Here is a 25621-nt window from a genome sequence, read left to right on the forward strand (position 1 = left end):
GTGCCTCCCCATTTAAGAAAGTTCCCATTTGAACAGGAACTGGAAAGAGGACTTTCAGCTTACATCAAGATGTGGCTTGAAGTTTCAAGATGTCCATTACCAATCTCACAACTTGCAGTGCACCAAGGCATGGCTACAGATGACACTGAATTCAGACATACTGTATTGTGAGATCAGTGGTGAGGGAAAAGGCATCACTTGTGGTTATTTAGTGTAATTGGAGACCTGCGATGGGAATGAGGCAGCATCAGCTCCCAAGAAGGCTGGAGATATTGGTGTATCCTTCAGTTTCCTATTCATACAGCCATTTCCTTTGAAGATTGCCCCCACATGCCCTCAGACAACCAGCTCATTATTTAGTACATTGTACCATAGAAAGGTACATCGCAGCCAGGAAATTGAAGTCTGCATTGAAGAAGTTAGATGCAGAAGGTTTGTGGCAATATACATCACCAAAACGTCTGAGGGATGTGGGAAGCAAGGGTCTCACAGCCACCAAAAGTACAGGTATGATCACCCTGTCACTTCCCAGTTAGGGTTTACAGTATGAAGTTCAAAGACACCCTCAAAAGCCAGAGGAACTGAGCCAGAGGCCCTTAGTGTCATGTGTTCTAAAATCAACTCATTACTCAGAAATTGAAACTGTTCCTGAAACGTTCCCCTATCATTCTCCAATTTGTTGCGCCAGCAACCAGCAATCACCAATGATGCTGATTGGATGGGGGGAAAGCCACAGGACCCAACAAATGGCAAACAGCTCCTAAATTCAACTTCATCATTTATCATTCACCATGTTTTCTATACAGCTATAGCGCAAACACTGAATCTCTTCATGACTGGGTTTTTGGAAGACTAGATATAATAGCCCAACCTGGCTGATTATGATAATAGTGATGGAGATTTTGAAAATTATAATTCACACACATTATAATTTGTTAAAACAACATACCATAGGTGCAATTACCATGTTATGTGTGAAGGATTCTGAATGCACTATTTGCTTTCTTTTCATTGAACAGTCATTGTGTCATTAAATTCTCATTTCTTCTTTTGCAAATGCCATTCTGAGAGTTACGTATCCTCTTGACCTCTTGCCTTGTTCTAATTAATCTTGTTTTCAAACACTTGAGTGTCCACCTCCTGTAGACTCAAGTTGAGCCATTTTTGCAACCAAGACACTATGGTCTCTATCAAGATCTATTATGCCTGGTCAGCCATTGAATAGTACTTTCTGAAAATAACATCCACATGCCCATCAACTAGTCATCCACAGGGTGTCAGAAACTTTTTCCATAACTGCAAGTAGGCTATATCATAAAAGGAGACCAGGCAACATTTTTTCACTTCATGGGTGACCCAATACTACCAGTGCTTATGGGTTTGAGGTTCAACAAAACAAAATTGCCAAAAGAAAATCTCATTTCATGTAAAGAAGTAAGCGTTATCAAGTTTGTATTGATAGCACTCTGGCCCATTTTAGGACATCTTAGCATGCATCTCCAGCACATGCCTACCCTCACTTTAATTTATTAGAAATATAGGCTAACTGTGTCCTGGCCCACTGACAAAAAAAGATTATTTAACAGAATGTATGTAGGCTTTCTAAAGATCCACTGGATGTGACATTTGTGTTGTGATATCTCCCAACTTCCTACACTCCTCTACCTTAGTTCTACAATGTAATTGCAGAATTTGCATTTGCAATGCATTTCAATGGTCAGCATCTAAAGTACCTGAATTATGTGCATTTAGCAATCTAATCCATATATTTTCCAAAGGTTCATAATGTGCATTTAAACACTTCCTAACTTCCTCTATCCCTACATAAGCTCTGCAAAGTCCTAAAGATTTCATACTTTTAAATGCATTGATTTTTAATGGACGGCCTTGAGTTGTGGGTCTAAAATGGGTTATTTGTAGTAAGCTATCCAATCCATATATTGTCTTAGGTCTATACACTGTAGATGTGATATAATGTGCATTGAGGAATCTCACAACTTCCTACATTCCACTATACCTTAGTTAAGTAATGTGCTTTGCATTACATTGAAATGCATTGATTTCCATTGAAATCCATTGGACAGTTATAGGTTTTGGGCCTAAATAGGTGTATAATTTACATTAAACTAGCAAACCCATATATTTTCTGAATGCCCACACCCTACAGATATGATATAGCAATCATTGGGATTTGACCCACCCTCCTACAGGCTTCTGCATCAATCTAACCTTGCATTATATTGCTGAAAAAGTGTACGACGGATACATTTTGACTTATATAATTCATAGGAAAGTACATTATCCATCAAACCTGTATATTTTTAAAATCCCTAAGGTGTCTACATGTGATGTAACATCAATAAAAACATATACCATCATCACAGACACTTGCATACGCCTACATTCATATACAGGCATGTATTGCGAAATGCACTGGGTGTCATTATAAAAGTGAGTAAAAATATAAGAAAGCTACCACTTCCAGAGGGCTATCATACCAAATAATGTCCCTCAGGCATGGAGGATTACAAAAAACATTGATAGACTTTGCCACCCCAGGTGATACCAATATGTGAAAATTTGGCCTCTGGCTCATGTACTAATAATGCAAACAAAGTCAACAATCTTCAAAGTGTAAGGCTTTAACACTTCAATTCATGTACCTATTATAGAGTGGTAGAACACAAGAGGTGGTGCAAACTCTTGAACCTATTCTAAAGTTATCACATTGCAGAAAATAATCTATTGTGGTGGTGGCAGACACAGTTTGGGCAAAACCATAACATATGCATCACTTCATTTGATAACATGCCAATGATGTTTAATCATTTTCAATGGTATTTTGTGAGTGTTAATTATATGCAATGCCAAAATATTTTTGTAGAAAAATATGTATTTTCTTATAAACACTATCTTAGTTGGCCATTTTGAAAATGTGTTTTTTTCCCACAATGCCTCAATTTCTAATATTAATGAGCACATCAAGAAGTAAATGTGCACCAGTTTCCATGGTTTTACTAAAAGTGCCTGAAGGATTTATTAAAATGCGTTTGCCATATTTGATTTGGCAGCCATCTTGAAATGTAAACTTTTTTGCAAAGTATCGAGTTCTTTTATCAATCAAAATATAAAAAAGTAACTGTGCACAAATTTCCATGCCTTTACTACAAACTGTCAGGTAGCTTCATTAATATGGGTTGGCCATAATGGATGTGGCGGCCATCTTGAAAATACAGCATTTTTAGCAATGCCTCCAATGGTAATATTTATCAGCATATCAAGAATGATATGTGTGCCGATTTTCATGCTTTTAATACCAAGTGTCAAGAAGATTCATTAATATGGGTAGGCCATATTGGATTTGGCGGCCATCTTGAAAATGCTAAATTTTTCGCAACGCCTCCAATGCTAATATTAATCAGCATATCAAGAATAATATATGTACCAATTTTCATGCTTTTAATACCAAGTGTCAGGTAGATTCATTAATATGGGTCGGCCATACTGGATTTGGCGGCCATCTTGAAAACAATGCATTTTTCGGTACATCTCCAATGCTAATATTAATCAGCATATCAAGAAGGATATGTGTACCGATTTTCATGCTTTTACTACCAAATATCAGGTAGATTCATTAATATGGGTCGGCCATATTGAATTTGGCGGCCATCTTGAAAACGATGCATTTTTCGTGACGCCTCCAACGCTAACATTAATCAGCATATCAAGAAGGATATGTGTACCGATTTTCATGCTTTTACTCAAAAGTGCACGATGAGGCCCTTTTGTGTGTCCCATCCGCTGGACTAGAAGGAAAGTCTTTCGGCGAATCTAGACACGTCCAAACACACAAAAACACTCATACCCCTCACAACCCATAACACACACCCCTCACAACCCATCACACACACACACACACACACACACACACACACACACACACACACACACACACACACACACACACACACACACACACACACACACACACACACACACACACACAGTTTATTCTCTCGCACACGCACGCACACGCACACGCACAAACACACACACACACACACACACACACACACACACACACACACACACACACACACACACACACACACACACACACACACAGGTTATTCTCTCGCTCACGCACACACACACGCGCAGACACACACACACACACACACACACACACACACACACACACACACACACACACACAGGTTATTCTCTCGCTCACGCACACACACACGCGCGCACACACACACACACACACACACACACACACACACACACACACACACACACACACACACACACACACACACACACACACACACACACACACACACACACACACACACACACACACACACACACACACACACACACAGGTTATTCTCTCTTTGTTGAAACAGTTGTAGAGGGCCTTACCTTTGAACCCCAGCAAGCACTCGCAGGTGTACTTGTCTCTGCCGTTGATGCAGGTAGCGTTGTTAGCGCACGGCAGGGATGCACACTCGTTGATGTCAATCTCGCAGTTGGAGCCTTGGAAGCCCGGTACGCAGTAGCACACGTAGGCACCCACGCCGTCCCGGCAGAGCGCTCCGTTCTTACACGGCTGAGAGAGGCACTCATCCACATCCACCTCGCAGTCCTCCCCGTCGAACCCCGCAGCACACTGGCATCGGTACCCGTCTGGTGCCCACGTACAGTTGGCACCATTTTGGCACGGTTCGTCACGGCAACTCCGCACCAATTCTTCACACTGTGCACCTCCTGACCCAACGGGACAGTGGCACTCGTAGCCGTTCACCATATCCACGCAGTACGACTTCATGCCCCCCGCGCACGGGTTGCTTGCGCACTCGTCCACGTTCTCGGTGCAGTTGAGCCCCGAGAAGCCTTCGTCGCAGGTGCAGATGTACTCGGCGGTGCCCTGGACGGTGGAGCAGTGGGGGCATCCGGCGTGGGCACAGGCGTCGTAGAGTTCAGAGCAGTTCTTGCCGGCGTAGATTGGCGGAGTCGAGGTGTCGCAGACGCAGTGGTAGTCGTCCAACATCTCCACACACGTGCCGCCATTTTGGCAAGGGGCCTCCAAACACTTCTCAGCACTGACAGAGCAGAATAAGCCTGCAGAGCACAGAGAGGAGAGACACAGATGTTTATGATTTTGATCAAAACAGTCACACAGTTCAGAGGCGCAGAAGCAGTGGCAGTCATCCAACATTTCCATTTTGGCACAGTGCTTCCAAAACACTTCCCGGCACTGATGGAGCAGAATATACAGTAGGCCTACCTGCAGAACACAGAGAGGAGAGACACAGCCAGACCCGCAGACAGGCTGCCACAAACAGATCAGTTGTCCCAGACTCTGAGAGATGGCCCAGAGGCCCAGAACTGTGTCCCCATCAGAGCGGATTTTAAGCAGACTAGGCAGTTGCCTAGGGCCCCACCAAGTTTGCCTATTGTAGGGCCTCCTCCAACCGTCAGCCATGGTTAATACCAGCAAAAGTAATTCAAAAGGCAACCCCAGTCTATATTTTGCCTGGGGTCCCCAAATTGGTAGAACCGATGCTGGTCCCCATTATGTAACTGAGGTCATCCTGCGCAGTCCACCACTCGGGGCTCGAACTCGAAACATTCTGGTCCACAGCTCCAGTTTGGCATGGGAGGCACAGGTACAATAGCACTGAGCTAAAGGTCTAGGCCAATAGCTCCAAAAGAGGGAGTTTTGCTGATGTTATATCGCCAAACTCTGTTAGTTGGCAGCCGCTACATTCACCCCTAAACCTCCCTTCCATCCAGAGGTCCGTTTCTCAAAAGCGTCTTTGCTATCGTCGTTAGCAAAGTCCTTCGTACGAGCGACTCAACTCTCTCTCGACAGCGACGCTCACCACTAAATCCAAGGGAACGGTAAGACTGTCTTAAGACGGTCTTAAGACGGTTAGCAACGACAAGAATCGAGAAACGGACCCCAGGTCTATGGCATCAGTGTAACCGAGGTCCAGCACAGTCCGCTACTCAGGGCTCGAACTCACAACCTCCCAGTAACTGATCCAGTTCATTATGGGAGGCACAGGTACGATTCCACTGAGCTGAAGGTCGAGGCCGATAGCACAACACTACCACATGTATAATTATGTAGCTTCAGGAGGGAGGTTTACGTTATGTTAACGTTTTACTAGCAGACCTCTGCTGCTAGTTGGCATCCATTAGAGTTACGTTGTATGTTTGAGGGGGGGAAGCTCTGCATACAGCTAAATTTTCATGGTGTTGAACAAAACTATCACACAGTTTGGATGCTGAAGGGAACCACAGGAACGGTATTGTACGGTCACACCTTCAAGTTGACAAAGGACACAGTCAACAACATATTACATACTTTATGGTAAGACACACACACAAAGCTGTGCATGACAAGATGCTGAGAAGCCCAGTTACACATAACATTTGGAAAAAAAACAATCCCAGATTGTAGATACTGAATATAAAATTCTAAACTTTCTGAAAGGGCATATGGACAGTAGCCCGGGCAACCAGAGCAACCCCCCACTGCATATCCCTTTTTTCAGTCTTCGTATTATGGCTCATTCTTTTGAAACTCGGTAGTCAGAAACTCTGACCTCCACCTCTGAAAAGTGCAATAGAACGGGTGCTCAGGGCCCTGCCGTGGCTCAAACGGTAGGGCACTCCACTGTCACACTGGGGACCCGGGTTCGATTCCGGCCCGAGGTCATTTTTGACCAGTAAGATTAACATCTACTTGCCATTTTGAAAAAAGTTGCCGTGATGACTACTTGCCGTGATGAAAAAAGTGAATTTAGAGCCCTGCGCGGTCGCTAATATCTAACATGCTGAAAGACATTTTGGACACTGAAGGACACCTGAAGGGCTTGTGGGCTTAGCTGACCTTTGGGCCTGTTTGATCCCGACCCTACGAGGAAAGTAGGGGATCATCATCTCCCATGTACTGTATACTATACTGCATCTATGGCAAGGGAAGTGTGATGGCTAAGTGGGATAAAGTGCCATACCACAAATCTGGGGACCCCGCTTGGTGTCCCAAGCCAAGGTCATTTCCTGATCCTCCCTCATCTCCCCTTCCACTAATTTCCTGTCACTTTTACTCACTGTCCGATCTCAATCACGGCGGAAAAAAAGGGGATGCCTTTTAGCCTCACAAGTAAAATGCATGTTGCCGTTCAGTCTCAGTGTGTGCATGTGTGTGCGTACGTGTGTGTGTGCGTGTGTGCGTGTGTGTGTGTGTGTGTGTGTGTGTGTGTGTGTGTGTGTGTGTGTGTGTGTGTGTGTGTGTGTGTGTGTGTGTGTGAGAGAGAGAGAGACAGACAGAGAGAGAGACAGAGAGAGAGAGAGAGAGAGAGAGAGAGAGAGAGAGAGAGAGAGAGAGAGAGAGAGAGAGAGACTTACTGTGGGTGTAAATGAGGATGGAATTTAGTTACACAAATTGATTTAGCATTGTGAACACTTTCTTTTCTTAGGGTAACCAATGCTCGTCAGTATGTAAATAATAACACTCATACTGCATCATACCATTGGCCCACATGTATGTGGATGTCAGTTGGCTGTCTCTCCGTGTGTATGGTACCCCAGTACACTGACGACAGTACAATGACTAATTGGATTTCATGTAGTATGGTTGATCTAGTGGATTTCAATCAGCTACTTACTGTACGTGTGTGTGTACAGTATGTGGTGGTGGGGGTTTCTGTGTGATAGAGAGTGAGTTGAGAAGCTGAGAGCAGTGTCATAGGGCTCCCTACTACCAGTATTAGACCATAAGAATCCCCTTGTGGTATCCCCTTCGGTACTGTGCATGTGTGATAGGGAGTGCACTGATACAAAAGTGTGTGTGGTGCAATACATTGAGTTGTGTTGAGATGTTTGACACTGTTTGAGTGAACAGGCCTCCACACACAAGCTCTGGCAAAGTCCCTTGTTGAATCATCCACTGACTATGCTATGCTTGTCATATGCAGTGGGCCACCCGCCCGCCTGTGTGTGGAGGAAAGTAAAAATTGCCCACAATGTTGTCAGAGGTTTGGGACCGGATATGGCCAGGCCACTAGAAATATTGTCCCCATGAAAGACAACAGATTTAACATTATGTTTACCATCACAGTAATGTAGTAGTTACTAATGTGGTAGTAACTAATGTAGTGTTGGGGTACTTGTATCTGACATTGTGTGACCAGAGTTGCATAAAGTAGAAGTAGAAGTATTGTTACAAATGTAGTTATACCACTAGAAATATGATGCTACATAGCTGCAACTATGTCATTTTGGGTAACGCTTTATTTTAATGGGGATTTAATTAATTTAATAGAATTTAATTTAAGTACAGTGGAATAACTAGTGTAGTAACATGTAAGCACAACTGTAGTACATGTTATTACATGTTATTGCATAGTCAAAATGCAAGCTTTGTTAAAAACGAAAGTTCGCGAGAAGCGTAATGAAATTTGGCATGCCTAATTTACCACCTGCATTCTGTTCTCCACTTAACTGTCATTCGCCTGAATTCTGCGCAAAAAGATAGGCACACCTATTTAATCAGCTGCATCTCATTCTCAGCTCTGACGTCATTTGGTGTAATTTCAGCGCACTGGAATTTGGGATGCCCCTTTATTAACTATACAGCATTTATTCTCCAGTCAGAAATTTTCTTTTTCGCTCGCACTCAACACCTCCCCTCTCGCCTCTCTTCCGTCGCTATTCGATTGATTCGTTAGGTGTCTTGCCCTAGCTTCCTTTCAGTTCACCTCGCTCCTTTGCTCTCCAACCATCATCTGCCGGGGGCTGTCCTCTCAGAGTTCGCACATATCTGCGGGCGCAGATACTGCCTGAGCTCTCAGTGTCGCCACGTACTCCTGAGCTCGAGAATGTTTGCTGCATAGACATTTCTCGGCCGTGGCAGTACTTCAGCACCATGGCCAGCGATCTTGCCCAATCTGTCTCAGCTTCTGTGAAGCACCCGTGAAGCACTTGGCTGGACCAAGGGTGCCTTTGGCCTCAGTTGAGCTCTTTGCCTGCCTGAGAGCATTCATCACATTGGCAAAGTATTATGAAAAACGCTTCATAGTACATTATGTCATTACGTCATTATTGTCATTATGGTATGTACCGGTAGATACATAAAATATGTGCTGTAATAACTTGTACTACAGTAAGTACTTACGTATGGAATAGCGGCCGACGAGGTGTCCCGATATCAAGGGAAATAATGGACGAGGCGGAGTGTTCTAAACGGCGCAGCCGAAGTCCATTTTCCCTTGATATCGGGACAACTTGAAGGCCACTATTCCGCCTATCACCCGGTTACCAGCATTTAAGTATTAATTTGTTAATTTGTTGATCTACATCAATTTATTACACCAGTTATTCCACTTTATCTATTGAGTAAGTGCACTGCTAATGCCTTGTTAAAATCAAGTGTTAGCTAATTTTGTACTAGTGGTGTTGTAATTACATCTGTAACAGTACTTCAACGTCTACGTTTGTGATTGTGACCTGACCTATAGGGGCATGTTCATCGTCATCTCAATGTATGCACAGTAGACTGAGGTGTATTGAGGTACGTATTTGACACTGACTGTATCCCTGCCTGTACGGATGTGCCAATGCCGTGATATAAGTGCATGTGGCAGGTTGAGGTGTGTTGAGGTGCTTGTGACACATTGGCGTCTCCTTCTCCATCTCCCTCCTCTTCTCGTTCAGGGTGGTGGGGTGGCCTTGCCAAGGGGATCTCCACAGGATGTCAATCTCATGCCCTTTAATCACCTGTGGCCACCCGGGATGATCCCCACTTACACCCAGGGCTCATCCGAGAGCAACAGGTGCGCTAGGCTAGGCAGTGCCAACACCACCTGCACCTCCTCACAGTTGCAACTTAACACACAAATCTCATCAAGGAGTTTTTGATTCACAGGGGGGCACAATCCCTTTTTGCTATTCTATTAGGGCCCTGTCCTGTGGCGCAGATCCACTTTGCTTCTGGTGGTTAAATGAAAGAAAGGGTGTGTGTGTGGGGGAGGGGTTACACTGTCTGCCCATTAGCAATAAGTACTACAGAGCAGGGTTGCCAGATGAGGCTGATGATTTCCAGCCCCAAAAATGCTCAAAACCGGCCTGGAAGCACTAAATCCTGCCCAATTCTATTGATTTCTATGGCCAAAAATTGGCCGTTTTTTTTCAGTTAAATGCCTTTTTTACCCGCAGATGGCCATCCTAAGCAACCCAATTCGGCCAATCTGGCAACACTGCTACCGAGCCAACCATGCAGCCCTCCTGCCTTCCTCCCACTCCTATTCCGTCTTGTCCTGTCGACTCGTGTCTTGCTACTTCTAATTGGGAGATAAAAGGGTTGGTTCCCAACAGATGGGCAGGGGGTGGGGAGTAGAGGTGGTGTGGTGGGGATATAAACGCTTAATGCTCACTTACTTAGAGACCCCTCGCCACATGCCCTACCAGTGACAGAGAGAGAGGGAGAGAGGGAGAGAGGGAGAGAGAGAGAGAGAGAGAGAGAGAGAGAGAGAGAGAGAGAGAGAGAGAGAGAGAGAGAGAGAGAGAGAGAGCACTGTACACACGGACCAGGGATTTTTTTTAGCTAAGGAGGACGAAAACTAAAAAATGAATGAGAACTTTTTCAATTAATAATGTAAAATTGAAGCGACAAGGTATTGTATTATTGTCTTGATTTTGAAACAGATCAGACAAAATAAATTAAAAAAAAAAGAAATGAAATACAAACCTAGTGATTAAAAAAACCCTCTCACACACAAAAGCATGTACAAGTATTCACTAATGGGCACACCTACACACTAGGAGCCTGAGCTACAAAGCCCTTTAAGGACAATGGACATTAACAACAATACCAGGCCAGGACCACACACACAGGCAAGCACACACGCACATACGTACTCTCTCACTCGATCACGCACACACAAGCTGGTCCTTCTGGAAATAGTTTCTGCGCAGTCTGTTTGTGTTCATGAATAGAATATTCTCATTCCTCTCTCTCTCACCCCCACCCCCTCCAGATATTTCTAAAGATTTTGTGAGAATTCTAAAAGTGCACCTCAAGAATAGATATCCAATGTAATATATAGCAATGAGGTTTGCCATGTAAACAGTCTCATGGCAAGTGATTACATATTCCATGTCGACAAAACAATTGAGATTTCTTTTATTCACGTTGTGTAAATGGGATCTAAAAATATAAACAAATAAAAAAATGTAATACAAACATACACAGTAAATTTTGCAGTGTTCATTCAACACTGTTATGATCATATACAAACCTATGTCCCACTCAACTAAGTGTCAAAATCAACTCTTTGATTGTTTAATTAACACTTAGACCGTTTAATTTGACACAACATATTTGGCTTTAAAGTGTTAATTCAACACTCAAAGGCTTGAAATCAAACACTAAAATCGAGTGGGATCATATGTGCTCAGAACAGTGTTGAAAAAACACTGCAACATGTACTGTGTCTCGGAGTAAAGGCCTTAGACTTTCTCAGCGTAGGCTATATCAGGTTTTCAGGTCTAGGTTTCGTCCTGGGGTCCAGAGAGGCAGCTGGGACTGACATAATACCCACAATCCCACCTGCTCCTAAACTGAAAGCCTCAAGCTGGCCATAGTGATATAAAATGTGTTGGCGCCGTCTGAAATTTCAAAATTACGGAAAAGAAAAGTGCGTCGCAATTTCTCTGCAGCTCAAGGGTGTATTTCTCGAAGCCATAGTCGCTAACTACATTAGCTACTTTTCTGTTTGCAATGCAATTTCCCAATCGGCAACTAAGCAAGTTGCTAACTGGCTAACAACTATGCTTTCGAAAAATGCACCCCAGATTTGTGTAATTTAGTCATTATAGATTAATCGTATGCATTTGGTGCAAATTAATTTCCTTATAAAAAAAACAAAGGGAAGGATGCGCACTCATAATGAGGTTACAGGCCATGACAACACTACATAACATAATGTAACATAATAATAACAAACAAGAAACACAATAACAACCCCCCCTCAGTGTACTGTCATGACTGGTCACGTCAGGTAAGTGGATGACCCTGAGCCCAGATAACGGTGTCAGAGAGGCCACATAGTCCATCATGTTGGGGACACCCGGAGAGTAATCCCCACAATCAGTGAAGGTATGAGAGAGAGAGCGAGGGAGAGAGAGGGAGAGAGAGAGAGAGAGAGAGAGAGAGAGAGAGAGAGAGAGAGAGAGAGAGAGGGAGAAAGGGGAGAGCCTTTAGAAATCTCTCTAGGCAGGTATGAAGTGGCATATGTCAAGTGAAGCGCCATATGTGCTAAAGACTTTCTGATGACATTTCCCGCCCCCAATCCACCTACACACACACAGAAACCTGCTGAACTCTGTATAACATATACGTACACTAAGTGACCCATTTAATTCTCGACGTTACTGTTAACACCCTCCTGACTTGCCTGACCAGAGAAATGAGCCAGAGAGTAATATTGTTACATGGTTACTATCACTGCAAGGAATCCAGGTCACTGTGTGTGTGTGTGTGTGTGTGTGTGTGTGTGTGTGTGTGTGTGTGTGTGTGTGTGTGTGTGTGTGTGTGTGTGTGTGTGTGTGTGTGTGTGTGTGTGTGTGTGTGTGTGAGAGAGAGAGGGAAAGAGAGAGAGAGAGAAAGAGAGAGAGAGAGAGAACAGGGCAGAGAGAGTTTTTATTCTTGTCTACATTGCTGTGATTGTTTTGGTCTGCTTCTTGGACATTTTCTGAGAGAGAAAGTCGTGCTGCAGCACCCCCGAGCACTTTTCTAAGAACTATTTCCTCTCATAGCTTATGTGGCCACGGCAACCACATTCTGGTAGACAAACAGCTTGACTTTAAATGAGCGGTTTTGTGGAGAGGCCGGGTCTCCGTGAGTAATCCCAATGAGTCCTTTTACCCAATGCCCACTCACGATGTATCAAAGTGTCTCCACCGTTATCCAATGCCCACTCGCGATGTATACAGAGCCTGGCCACTATTATCCAATGTCTGTGCACGATGTGTCAGACCGTGTGGGTGCACACACCAAAAGAATGTGGGCAGCTGCTAATACACAAAAGAGCATCCAGGGAATTGTTCAGTCTGCTCTGGTCCAAAATCCTGCTTTGATTGATTTCACCCAGGGCCGCTGACAGCTTTGGCCAGGCCCGGGACACAATCAACTAAAATGGCCCCTGACCCAATAAATATAATCTAATGAGGACCCAATTCTGGGCCCACTCTCTCCCTTGGCCCGGGGCAACTGACCCCTTTGTCCCCCTTTGTCGGCTTCCCTGATTTCACCCTCTGTGACACAGTGAAAGCAACAGTAGGAGTTTGACTCTCTTGTTCTGGTGTATTGAGATGTCTATATGCAGTGAGTGAGTATACTACTGAGTATCCAGTCTTGGATTTTAAGCAGGCACACAAGTGATTAGACTGTTGGGGGAATGACATTCTGGCATTCTTTGAGAATAAAAAAGATTTCCCCCTGCTTACATCACATCTGTGTAGTAGGCGGCCTATCTAATGAACAAGACATTGAGAGGGTGTAGGCCTAAGCATGCAGCTTAATCAGTCACCCCACTGACCAGCTGACAAACACGACAGCAAACGATTGGCAAGAAATATTCACAGCAACAAGCAATATGGGTAACACTTTATGATAAGGACCCCTTGTTAAGCATAAGTTAAGCCTTAGTTTAGCCTTATTTTAACATTAGTTAACCCTTCGTAAATCACGAGCTAGCCATTATGTAAGTATTATTGCTCATTTCTTAATCATTAACTACTACCATTAGCCTTTAAGAGGGTGGGTTTTTGAACATTCTATAAAAAGAATGTGTTCTATAACAAGGGTACCGAAATTCAATTCTTTGATGGAACCGAATTAAAAGCTAAGGTTCTACTTGGAATCGAAACGTGCCTTGTCTGTCGGTTCCACGTTTCAGTTCCTGAAGTCTGACTGTCAGAGCCATCAAATGTGTGTTTAAGCACGCGGCCATTTCAGCCAACCACAAACTGACCACGCTCCTCCTCTTCCCGTTTCGCACCTCGTTTAAACGATTGATAAGACAGCTGATATCAACCAGAAACAAAAACATGCCGTCGAAAGCGTGGCTATATTTCAGGAAAGTAGATAAGGAAGGAGCGCGCTGCAATATCTGTGATAAACTAATAGGCTATCATGCAAGAATGGCAATACATCCAACATGTTCAAACACCTGCTCTTGCATTCGATTAACTTGCGTGCGGAGTTGCAGCATCTTTACAACGGCACCGTCAACCTCAACTATACCGTCAACCTCAACCATGACCTCGACTCCTCAGGGAGATGTCTCTGACTCCTTGGAAACATGTTTTTTCGTGAAAAGAGCTAACTTAGAAAGAACTGGTCTTGTGTTGGGGACGTAGCCTACAAATGTAGCCTATTTAGACCGTCGGTTTAATTCGAGGGAACAAAGAACACAGCGACAAAAAATATTTCCTCTCTATCCGGCTGGAGAATAACTAGCGGCCGCTTAAGGTTAAATAACTGTGGATTGAAAGAACATAAAAACGTTCCGTAAAATACTGTAAAAAGCTAAGAATCTCAGCTTTCGAACAAGCCCTAACTCATGTCTGTAGGTCTAGGTTAAGGAGATCGCTGGCTGTTAGGAAAAAAATGACGAGATTAAAAAAAATAGTTGGAAAGCGCTATTTTTCACTTGCAACAGCGGCCGCTTACAGTTCAATAACTTTTGAATGAAAGAACATAAAAATGTTCCGTAAAAAACTGTAAAAAGCTAAGAATCTCAGCTTTCGAACAAGCCCTAACACATGTCTGTAGGTCTAGGTTAAGGAGATCGCTGGCTGTTAGGAAAAAATGACGAGATAAAAAAATGGTTGGAAAGCGCTATTTTTTCACTTGCAACAGCGGCCGCTTACAGTTCAATAACTTTTGAATGAAAGAACATAAAAACGTGCCGTAAAAAACTGTAAAAAGCTAAGATTCGCAGCTTTCGAACAAGCCCTAACACATGTCTGTAGGCAGGGGCGATTTCAGCTTATGATCTTTAGGTGGGCCGGGCCCCTGGTGCTGACAGTGGTACCTGACAGAAGTACCTGACAGAGTAAGCGTTTCATTTCTATTTCAGATTTGAGATTTTGTTTTCAAAAGGCTTTCAATTTTAAATAACAGTTCACTCAATGAAGGACTACCCACAAGTCATGACATTACATTTCCCCACACGAAATCTAACTTACATTATCTACATAGGTAGGCTAATCCTTGTGATTGGTAGCCTACTGTGTGTCATATATGCACTCTAATGGTTGGCATAGTTCTTATGTGATTCGGAGGAAAGAAAAAGAGAGAGGAAAATATTATAAAGTATAAAGTAGGCTATTGTACAGAGTAGATACAAAGCCAGATGACAATGAAGCTTTTTTGTCAAAACATGATAGCCTAGGCAGCTAGTTAGGGCAGCTCTACAGGTAGGCCTACAGTAATTTGAACAGGAAGCTTGTTTCATCATTTGGCAGCATAATGGCTAAATGCCATTTCACCTTGTATGGATTTTACCCTTGGCACAACAAGTAGAAAAGATACTGAAGAACTAAGACTCCTAATTGGATGATATTACTGTACTATATCTGCGATATATTTAGGGCTAGGCCATTGAGTGACTTAAAAATAATCAGAAGAGTTTTCCCTCTCATGTGCGCTCCTTGCACCGCAAATCACAGTTCCAATCGGTAGCTCAATAGATAAATAGCCTACATCGTGGGTTTTTAAAATCTGACATCTCCTTCTCAAGCAAACATAAAAATAACAATGAAAACATCCCTGCCCAAAGTCATGCGATTATGGGAATCTCGCAACAAGGTGCGCACTCCCTGTTACTAAATGGACAGTAGAAACGGGAAGTCACTCCTGCTCATTCCGAGCCAGTAGGCCTATGTTCCAATAAGAGCAAAGTAAGGTCCAACCTTCACACTTCCCAATCATTAAAATCAGTAGGCTAAGTGAGAAGTTGGAGAGCCTCGACTATCAATGTAATGGTGACTCGCAGTATAATTTTCAGCCGAGATTTGCCCGCGGTTCGCTAGTCCAACGCAATTGCTGAAGCATGTTTCATTCCCTCGAGTCACAACTTCTAGCTAAACGCTGCCAGGCAGATATATAATGTTGACTGATTGTAGCGTAGGCTATTAGTAACAACCCATATTTAGCACTATGTCCTCATCATTTGTCCTCTGATTTTTTTCTGATACGTTTGCAAAAGAAATGGCATGGTTTCCACAGTAGGTTGATGCGCATTGTATTCCATCCGTATTTTGACTCCCCTTTCCGTTATCTTGCTACCTCAAGCTTTTGTGATTCTGACTGACTCACCTTGTCTTGCATGACGTGGTCAACAGAGAGCCCCATAACACCGGCGAAAGTAAAATTGTGCGTCGCAAGGCACCACCTCACAAGATCTTACCCACCGCTACCTATGTTAAGCATATTTCACGGATATCCACAACCTAATAGTGGACGTTTTTAATGGTCTTTCATGGCAACACTTTTTTTTAACCAACGCTTACAAAATTATGTCAGTTATGATGACAATCAATGTTATCATAGTCCGCACATAGCACTGTAGCCTACACCACCTTATTGTGTGTAGTGTGTGCTCCATACCTTCTCATCACAAGAATATGCGCCGATTTGGGTTCTGCCTCGGCTGCATGATAAATCCAGAAACTACTTTCGCAAAATTCATAACTGAACACAACTCTGGCGGCAGGCAGTTGCATGAAGATGCAAACCAATCAGAAGAGGTGTAGCAGACTCGTCACAAGACCTTTCTTGAAGCTCATACACAGGGTTGCCAGACGGGGCAGTAGCAGCAGAATATTGCGCAGGGGCAAAGCGACTGCGCAATTGCATTCATTTCCAATTCTCAAATAATATTTTAAAAGGCTCCTGAGCTAGTGGGGCCGAGCCAAGTCACGGTGGGGCCGTGGCCCCACTAAAAATAGCCTAAACTCCCCCCTGTCTGTAGGAGAAGGAGATTGCTGGTTATATATATATATTTAGGCCTATATATCGTTTAGATTAGGACTCTTTAGCTTAGATTCACCATGGCGTGAAAGCAGTGTTGTCGCGGCTACTTGCAGCAGCTGATCATACGGCCCAGTTCTAGTCCCTGTATGGAAATGCGTGCGAGACAGCACCATCGAGACCCCGTCAAGTTTCATGAATAGCCTATTTATGAAGCCTAGTTGTGTTAGAACAGTTCTGCAGTACCTAGTAGAAAAGCCCCAGCTGTCGACAGACTGGGTAGCGTAGGCTACATTAAAAAATCATGTCAGGCACGCTTGACATAGGATTGGTACCAGAAGTGAAGTTGCACCGTACAGCAAAACAATTTTAATCAGACATGAGTACATTTATCAGTATCAAAACCGTTTATTATACTTGCCAAGCCATGCCGAGAGGACAACTTGCAGCATGCAATTAATCATGAATGCTGTATAGAATTAAATGCCTTTAACCCGCCATTGCTTGAGGAGCTCCGCCTTACGGCAGGGAAACTCATGATTTACAGACCCGTTACGGCATCTACTAGCCACTTTGGGTAACTGCAGGTTTAATTCAGGGTTTCTAGGAACCGAAAATGGAACCGTTCTGGTACCGGAACCGAAACGAAGGAACCGGAAATGGAACCGGAACCGAAAATTGTCAATCAATACCCAGGCCTAATAACAATGCAAGATTCTACAATTCCATATTGTATTGAATGACGCCCAGAATTCTATAGAACTTTCACTGCCCGAACATTCCCGTCACACCGGTGTGACGGTACACTCTTAAAGGTTAATAAATGGTTTGTGTGTGCTGATGCAACTGTTCGCTAAGCATTCGTAAACTCTCATTGAAATATAAGTTAACCGTGTTTTAGTCATGAGGTATTCATTATGTAGGCCTACGTCTTGTTAATCATTAACAAGTTATGTTACTAAATGATTTGTTTATGTGATTAAACGGTCTGCTAAGCATTAGTGAACTGTAATTATAGTTATTAAGGTAACACTCTTTTAATCACAAGTCAACCGTTATGTAATCAACATTATTAACTAGCACTGTTGGTAAATTATTTGTTTGCGCTGATTTAGCTGCCTGCTAAGCATTAGTAAACCATCATTAAAATGTAAGTTAACTGTCTTTTAATCATTAATTTTTTTGGCTCAGCCCTTTCCGAGATATGAGCTATTCCAATGGGGGCAGCATTTGTTTACATTTAAAACAAAATTAACTATTATTTTTTGTCTTACACACACCACAGGGTCATAAGTCCATAAAATATGTTGTCAAAGTCCAACTACACCATCACCAGTTCAATCAAACATGGGTAGCTGTAAAGTAGTCTCATATAATGTTAAGGGGCTGCATAATCCCATCAAAAGAAAAAAAATCTTAAACCAACTTAAACAAATGAAGTGTGACATCGCCTTCCTTCAGGAAACCCACTTATCTAAAATAGAACATGACAAACTAAATAGGTCATGGGTATCACAAGTGTATCATTCATCACACCCATCAGGGCGGAAAAAAGGTGTTGCAGTTTTGATAAATAGATCTTTTAATTTCTGTATAGACTCCCGTTACAAGGATAAAGACGGGCGCTATGTTCTAGTAAACGGATCAGTGGATGGGGTTGCCCTGTCTTTGCTAAATGTGTATGCACCAAACGAAAACTGTCCTCTTTTTTTTAAGAACATATTTGATTTGGTCTTAGATAAAGCAAATGGGGTCCTGTTGGTAGGGGGAGATTTTAATCTGGCGTTAAACCCCTTGTTAGATAAAAGTTCTACCCAAACCCTACCATATCTATCAACAAGTAGTAGAGCACTTCAAAATAGATGTGAAGAGCTTGGTCTTACTGATGTTTGGAGGCATCTGAACCCTAAAACCAGGGATTACACATTCTATTCTCATCCTCACTTATCATATTCCAGAATAGACTACTTTTTTACACCAAAGACTGAACTATATAGAATAACACATTGTCAAATTCACAACATAACGCTGTCTGATCACGCACCAATTTCTTTGACCTGGAATATAGGAAGGCTCAAATTGCCTAGTAGATGGAGGCTAAACACTTCTTTATTAGGCACATCAGCTTTTAAGGACTACGTGAGACAAGAATTTGTGACATATCTTCAATTTAACGACCGGGATGATACCTCGCCTGTCATATTGTGGGAAGCTGCAAAAGCGGTGCTCAGAGGGAAGATAATACAGTTTGCATCACGTTTAAAGAGGGAAAGAATATCTAAACAAAAAGATCTGGAAGAACAAATAAAAGACCTTGAAAGGCAACACAAGATAAGCACATCCACTGATATTCTTAATAAACTCAAGCAAGTAAAGCAAGAGTTGGAAAATCTATTGACAGAAAAAGTTGAAAGAAATGTAAGGTATTTAAAGCAGAAATACTATGAGCATGGCAATAGGGCAAGCCGTCTGTTGGCATCTCAGTTGAGGAAGAAATGTAGCAGCACCATTGTCCAAAAAATTAAAAATAATACTCCTGATAACTCCTTCGTTCATACACCAAATGATATCTCAGATGCTTTTGCTGAATTCTACAAAGACCTGTACTCAGACAAAGATACAGATAGTAATCCAGATTTAATAAACGCATATTTAAATATACAACTGCCAAAATTAGACGAAAATGCATCAAAAAATATAGATAAACCCATAACAAAACAAGAAATAGTGGAAGCAATTGGCAATTTGAAAAACAACAAAAGTCCAGGTACAGATGGGTTCAGTAATGAATTTTATAAGACATTTGTAGATATTGTCAGTCCCATTTTAGAAAGAGTATTCTCTTATGCTCTTGTGAAAGGGGAGTTACCCTCAACTTGGAAGGAAGCGATAATTTCAGTGTTGCTGAAGGAGCGTAAGGACCCTACCCTCTGCGCTTCATACAGACCAATTGCATTATTGAACACAGACTGCAAAATTTTGACCTCCATTCTTGCTAAAAGAGTTGGAACGATTATTACAGACCTAATTCACCCCGATCAGACCGGATTCATTAGTGGACGTTACTTACCAGATAACATCAGGAGACTTCTAAATATTATGGAACAGAGTAAGAAAAGGCAACATCCTTGCATGGTATTAGCAGTTGACGCACAGAAAGCATTCGACCGTGTCTCGTGGCCTTTCCTATTCAAAACTTTGGAAAAGTTTGGTTTTGGACCAAAATTCATTGGGTGGATAAAGCTTCTGTATTCTGCTCCTCAGAGCCTAGTAAGGGTCAATGGACACATATCTAATCCATTTACTTTACATAGGGGAACGCGCCAGGGCTGCCCACTCTCGCCGTTACTATTTGCATTATTTATCGAGCCGTTAGCACAGACAATAAGGGAAGACAAATCTATTAAGGGGATTGAAATAGGTGGGGAGGTACACAAGATTTCCTTGTATGCAGATGACGTGCTTGTATATATATCAGAACCACTGTCCTCTGTCCCCAGACTTATGCAGAACTTCACCACCTTTGGTAAAATATCTGGTTATAAGGTTAATGTAAATAAAACTGAAGCCCTGGCTATGAATACACTTATTACACAACAGATAAGGGATGCATTTTCATTTAAATGGCCTAAAGACGGAATTACATATTTGGGGACCACAATCCCTCAAAATATAGACAAATTATTCGACGCCAATTTTAGTAAACTGATAAATAAAATATCTGCTGATCTAGACAGATGGAATGTACTTCCCCTTTCTCTTTCTGGCAGAATAGAGTGTATAAGGATGAATGTACTCCCAAAACTTTTATTTCTTTTTCAAGCCTTGCCTCTTGTTCTCCCAAATAAAACATTTACCACCTTAGATCGTCATATTTCCAGATTTATCTGGCAAGGGAAAAAGCCAAGGGTCAGATATAAATTGCTACAACTACCTAAAAGCCAGGGAGGTTGGGGTTTGCCCAACCTGAAAAAATACTGGTGGGCCTGTCAATTGAGGGCCCTAATTGTATGGATGGTAGACAAGACAGACACCAGATGGTTGGAAATTGAGAAGAATTCCTGCTCTTCAATACAATTGTCAGAAATACCTTTTACAAGCAGCAAGGATATAGATGATTCACTCAGTAGATGGTCTAAAACTACACTTAAAGCCTGGAGGGAAGTGCAAAAATCGTATAATCTCCCTGTAACATCAGGTCTTTCCAGTATTGCCCATCTTAGAGACTTCCTCCCTCTCAAACTGGACTCAGGATACAAAAAGTGGAAACACCTAAATCTTAACTTTGTACATCAACTTCTTGGAATTATAGAACTGAAATCATTTGAAGAACTAATGGAAGAGTTTAACATACCTAAAACTGACTTTTTTCGATATCTTCAAATTAGAAGTTTTTTGACAAAACATCCTGATTGGGATAAGATAAACAGATCTGACACTAGCATAGAGAAATACTTGGTAAGAATTCAAACACAAAGATGTATAGGAAAGCCTATCTCTATTTTGTACAAAATATTTTCCAGCATGGCTCAAGAAAACAATTTCCTTGTCAAAGAAAGATGGGAAAAAGAGTTTGGTATGTTAATCATGGACGACATCTGGGAGAATATCTCTTTGCAAATACATAAAGTCACTAATGCCAATATATGGAGAGAGTTTCAATGGAAAATAGTCCATAAGTTCTTTAGAACACCTCACATCATCTCTAAATTTAATCCACTTCAATCAGGGGCCTGTTGGAGAGCTTGTGGGGAAAAATGTGCTAACCACCTTCACATTTTCTGGAGCTGCCCTGTCTTAAATGACTTCTGGAAGGAGATATTTGACTCTATAGATAACATTTTCAGCTCCACAATAGTGAGGGGTCCGTTCTTGGCCATTCTGGGTGCAGTTCAAACTCAGACCATGAGCAAAAAAAGAATATACTTGTTGCATATTCTTCTTGCTGCAGCTAAGAAGTCTATCACGCTTAGTTGGCTCAAGGTGGATCCACCAAGATATGATACTTGGCTGGACATAGTTAGGGGAATATACAGAATGGAGAAGATAACATTTAAATTAAGACTACAGGAGGAACAATTCCAGGCTAGGTGGTCTCCATGGTTGAGAGTTATAGAGGGGGAGGACAGTTCTTGAGGATGGGTTTTCTAGTGTGGACTATTTCATACAGTGTTTACAGCAAGATGATGTAACTTATTGGTTGGATGATACCTTTTATGTACCTGCTTGTGGTGTGTGTGTGTGTGTGTGTGTGTGTGTGTGTGTGTGTTTGTTTTTTTTGTTTTGTTTTGTTTTTTTGCTCTGTAGTTTTGTTTCCTTTATTATTGTTATTATTGTGTTTTTGTTGTTAGTTTGTGTGTTGTGACTGTCATTTTTCACATGGGAATTTCACAATGTGGGTATGTGGCAATTTTTGTATGTTTAAAGATCTACAGGAGCACTCTTGTGAATGATAAGAAAATTCTTTCAATAAAAAATTAAAGTTGCAAAAAAAAAAAGCAAAATTAACATAGGCCTACTCCAAATATTTTCTCAAAAAGTACCGCTGTTTGCTAGTTGTCTGCTGATGTTGTATAATCGTTTGTATGTTTTTAGGAATAAATAAAAATGTTTTTTTGAAATGTAAACAAAGTGCTGTCCCCATTACAATGACCAGGATCTCGGAAAAGAAGAAGAAGAAAAACAAATCTCAGGTACTGACAAGTCCAGGGTAGTGTGGGCATTACAACTGCATGTTTTGAAATTGACTGACCTGGTCCTGTAAGTACTGTTAATTAATGATTCGTTTCTGGTGATTTAACTGTCAAATGTTGCCTCCCATGCATAAGCAATGCTCAACAAGTCATTCGGGAATGTGTTACAAAGTGTAATGGGTTATAAATCCTTGACCATGCTTAAGAAATGCTTAACAAGTCATTTGCTAATGTGTTGTAAAGCCTTAACAGGTTTTCACTTTAGAACAGTTCCCCAGATATGCTTAAGTAATGGTAAATGGACTATGTGTATGTGTATGCCTCACATTCACACAGCGATGACCTTGGCTGCCACGCAGGGTACCACCCTGGCACCAGGAGAAACTTGGGGTTAAGTATCTTGCTCAAGGACACCATGATGGAGACAGGCCGAGCGGGGCTCGGAAATCTTTGGGTTCCTGAACGGCTCCTCTACCATCTGAGCTACCACCGCCTCAAGCAATGAGTTGTAACTCCTTGATATTCCATAAGCAATGCTTAACAAGTCATTTGTTAATGTGTTGTAAAGCCTTAACTGGTTTTCACTTTAGAACAGTTCCCCAGATATACTTAAGTAATGGGTCATAAATCCTGGATAATGCATATGAAATGCTTAACAAGTCATTTGTTAATGTCCAGAAACATTCATGAGGGGCAGTTACATGGGCCTCAACTTACTGTTTGCCATGTTACCAGTCATCACACACTAACCATTACAAATGGGTTAATTAAGATTTCACTGATGCTAAAGCAAGAGCTTACAAACCATTACCATACATGCCTAATAGTACTTGTTAATGGTTAGGTGGTAGGAGACAACAAAGAGATAATGTTGTTTTAATAAATAAAGTAGGGTTATCTGACATTTTAATGATGTGATGGTTTACTGATGCTTAGCAGAAACTTCAATCACCATAAACAAATCATTAATTAACGGTATTTAATAATTACCAAGAAATACATAATGACTAACTCAGGATTCACTAAGGGTTAACTAATGTTAAAATAAGGCTTAATTAAGGCTTAACTTTGCTTAGCGAACAGTTACATCAGCACGCACAAACCATTTACTAACGGTAGTAGTTAATGATTAAGAAATGAGAACTAATACTTACATAACGACTAACTCGTGATTTACTAAGGGTTAACTAATGTTAAAATAAGGCTTAACTAAGGCTTAACTAAGGCTTAAAAAGGGGTAGGCCTACTTATTATACCGCAATGTGTAGCCAGGTGGTCGTGGTGAGAGTGTTTCTGTGCAAATGCTGAGAAACACAGATCAATAGTAGCAGAGCAGAGTGAAGACAGTGGTGACATAGGAACTGTGAAAAAATCCATCCAGGATGTCAAAAACACATGACAAGAGTAGCCAGATAAGAAGCACCATTATGTTACATAGCTGATGCCTTCATACAGGCCCTGAAGCAATGTGGGGTTAAGTGCCTTACTCAAGGCACTTAACCCCACAGTGAAGGTGTAGGGAGAGGTAAGGATGGGATTTGAACTTGCAACCTTCTGATCTAAACATCAGCTCCTTCACCATGAGGCCCTCGCCATTAGCCTCAATGGTGATGTTGATATGGTATGTTTCACAGTTTGTACTCACACATTTCTCCAAAGTTGACAGGAATTTATTGAGTGACAGGAAATTACTGAGTGAAATTAGCCAGTGTATCTTGTATGTGGCCCTATATTTCAGAAAGGCGCTGCAATTTTGGCTGAACTGTCTGCACACATATATACTGTACATGCCTGTGTGTGTGTGGGCTGTGTGTGCATGTGTGTACTGTATGTGTGCGTGAGGGAGGGAAGGTATGATGGTGCGTGCGTGCGTTTTATTGTGTGTGTGCGTGTTTGTGTGTGTGTGTGTGTGTGTGTGTGTGTGTGTGTGTGTGTGTGTGTGTGTGTGTGTGTGTGTGTGTGTGTGTGTGTGTGTGTGTGTGTGTGTGTGTGTGTGTACTGTATGTGCCTGCATGTGGTATATGTGTGCTTCCTGTGAACTGCCTCCACACCTCCATGGTCTCAAGCGAGCAAGTGAGTGTGTGTACGTGAATGCGTTGTGTGTACATGTGTGCCTGCATACGTGTGTGCGTTGTGTCTACATGTGTGTGTGTTGTGCGTACGACGTACGTGTGTGTGTTGTGTTGTGTGTGTATTATGTGTACTTGTGTGTGGTGTGTGCATATATTGTGTGTATGGTACTTGTGTGTGGTGTGTGTGTGTTCACTGTGAACTTCATCCACACCTCCATGGTTGCCCCAGAGGAGCCACGAGCCTCACTCACCATAAGCAGATGATTAACCCTTCGAGGGCCAGCTTCACACCTTTCCATCCCAGGCCAATCCCACATATCCCCTCTGCTCTGCTCTGCTCTGATCTGATCCAGCTTACAGCATGAATGTGCATCTCTTCTCTTCTCTTCTCTTCTCTTCTCTTCTCTTCTCTTCTCTTCTCTTCTCTTCTCTTCTCTTCTCTTCTCTTCTTCTCTCTTCTCCTCTCTCTTCTCTTCTCGGTTCACGGCACATCATGGTCTTCATCATGTGAGCCCGAGTCTTCAGGATGTCTATCTCATCGTCATTGCAACATCACTGAATCTCACCGAACCGACTATCTACCTCACTCAGGATGACAACACACTATCTGCATCACTTATCTTTTGCTCTTTTGTTGCAGATGGGAAATAGCTTTTAGCTACAATCTGGTTCATCTTTTTATTTTGTTAACTAATACATCTTGCACAGGTAGCCTTCAAGTTCACGGTAGCCTTCAAGATCCCTGTTTCAACTAAACACCTGGACCTGGACCTCTGGACCTGGACCTCTCGTATCACTAC

The 25621-nt window shown here is 42.2% G+C and overlaps 1 protein-coding gene across 1 annotated transcript in view; it reads right to left on the minus strand.

Annotated features, from left to right (window-relative positions):
• The window catches only part of crb2b (crumbs cell polarity complex component 2b), a 63718-nt gene that overhangs the window by 28333 nt on the left and 9764 nt on the right, over positions 1-25621 (minus strand). The window contains exon 2 of the mRNA XM_063195737.1: positions 4429-5127. Coding sequence (XP_063051807.1) covers positions 4429-5127 — 699 coding nt within the window. The remainder of the gene's footprint in view (positions 1-4428; positions 5128-25621) is intronic.

The sequence above is a fragment of the Engraulis encrasicolus genome, chromosome 3, assembly GCF_034702125.1.
Source record: "Engraulis encrasicolus isolate BLACKSEA-1 chromosome 3, IST_EnEncr_1.0, whole genome shotgun sequence".
NCBI lineage: Eukaryota > Metazoa > Chordata > Actinopteri > Clupeiformes > Engraulidae > Engraulis > Engraulis encrasicolus.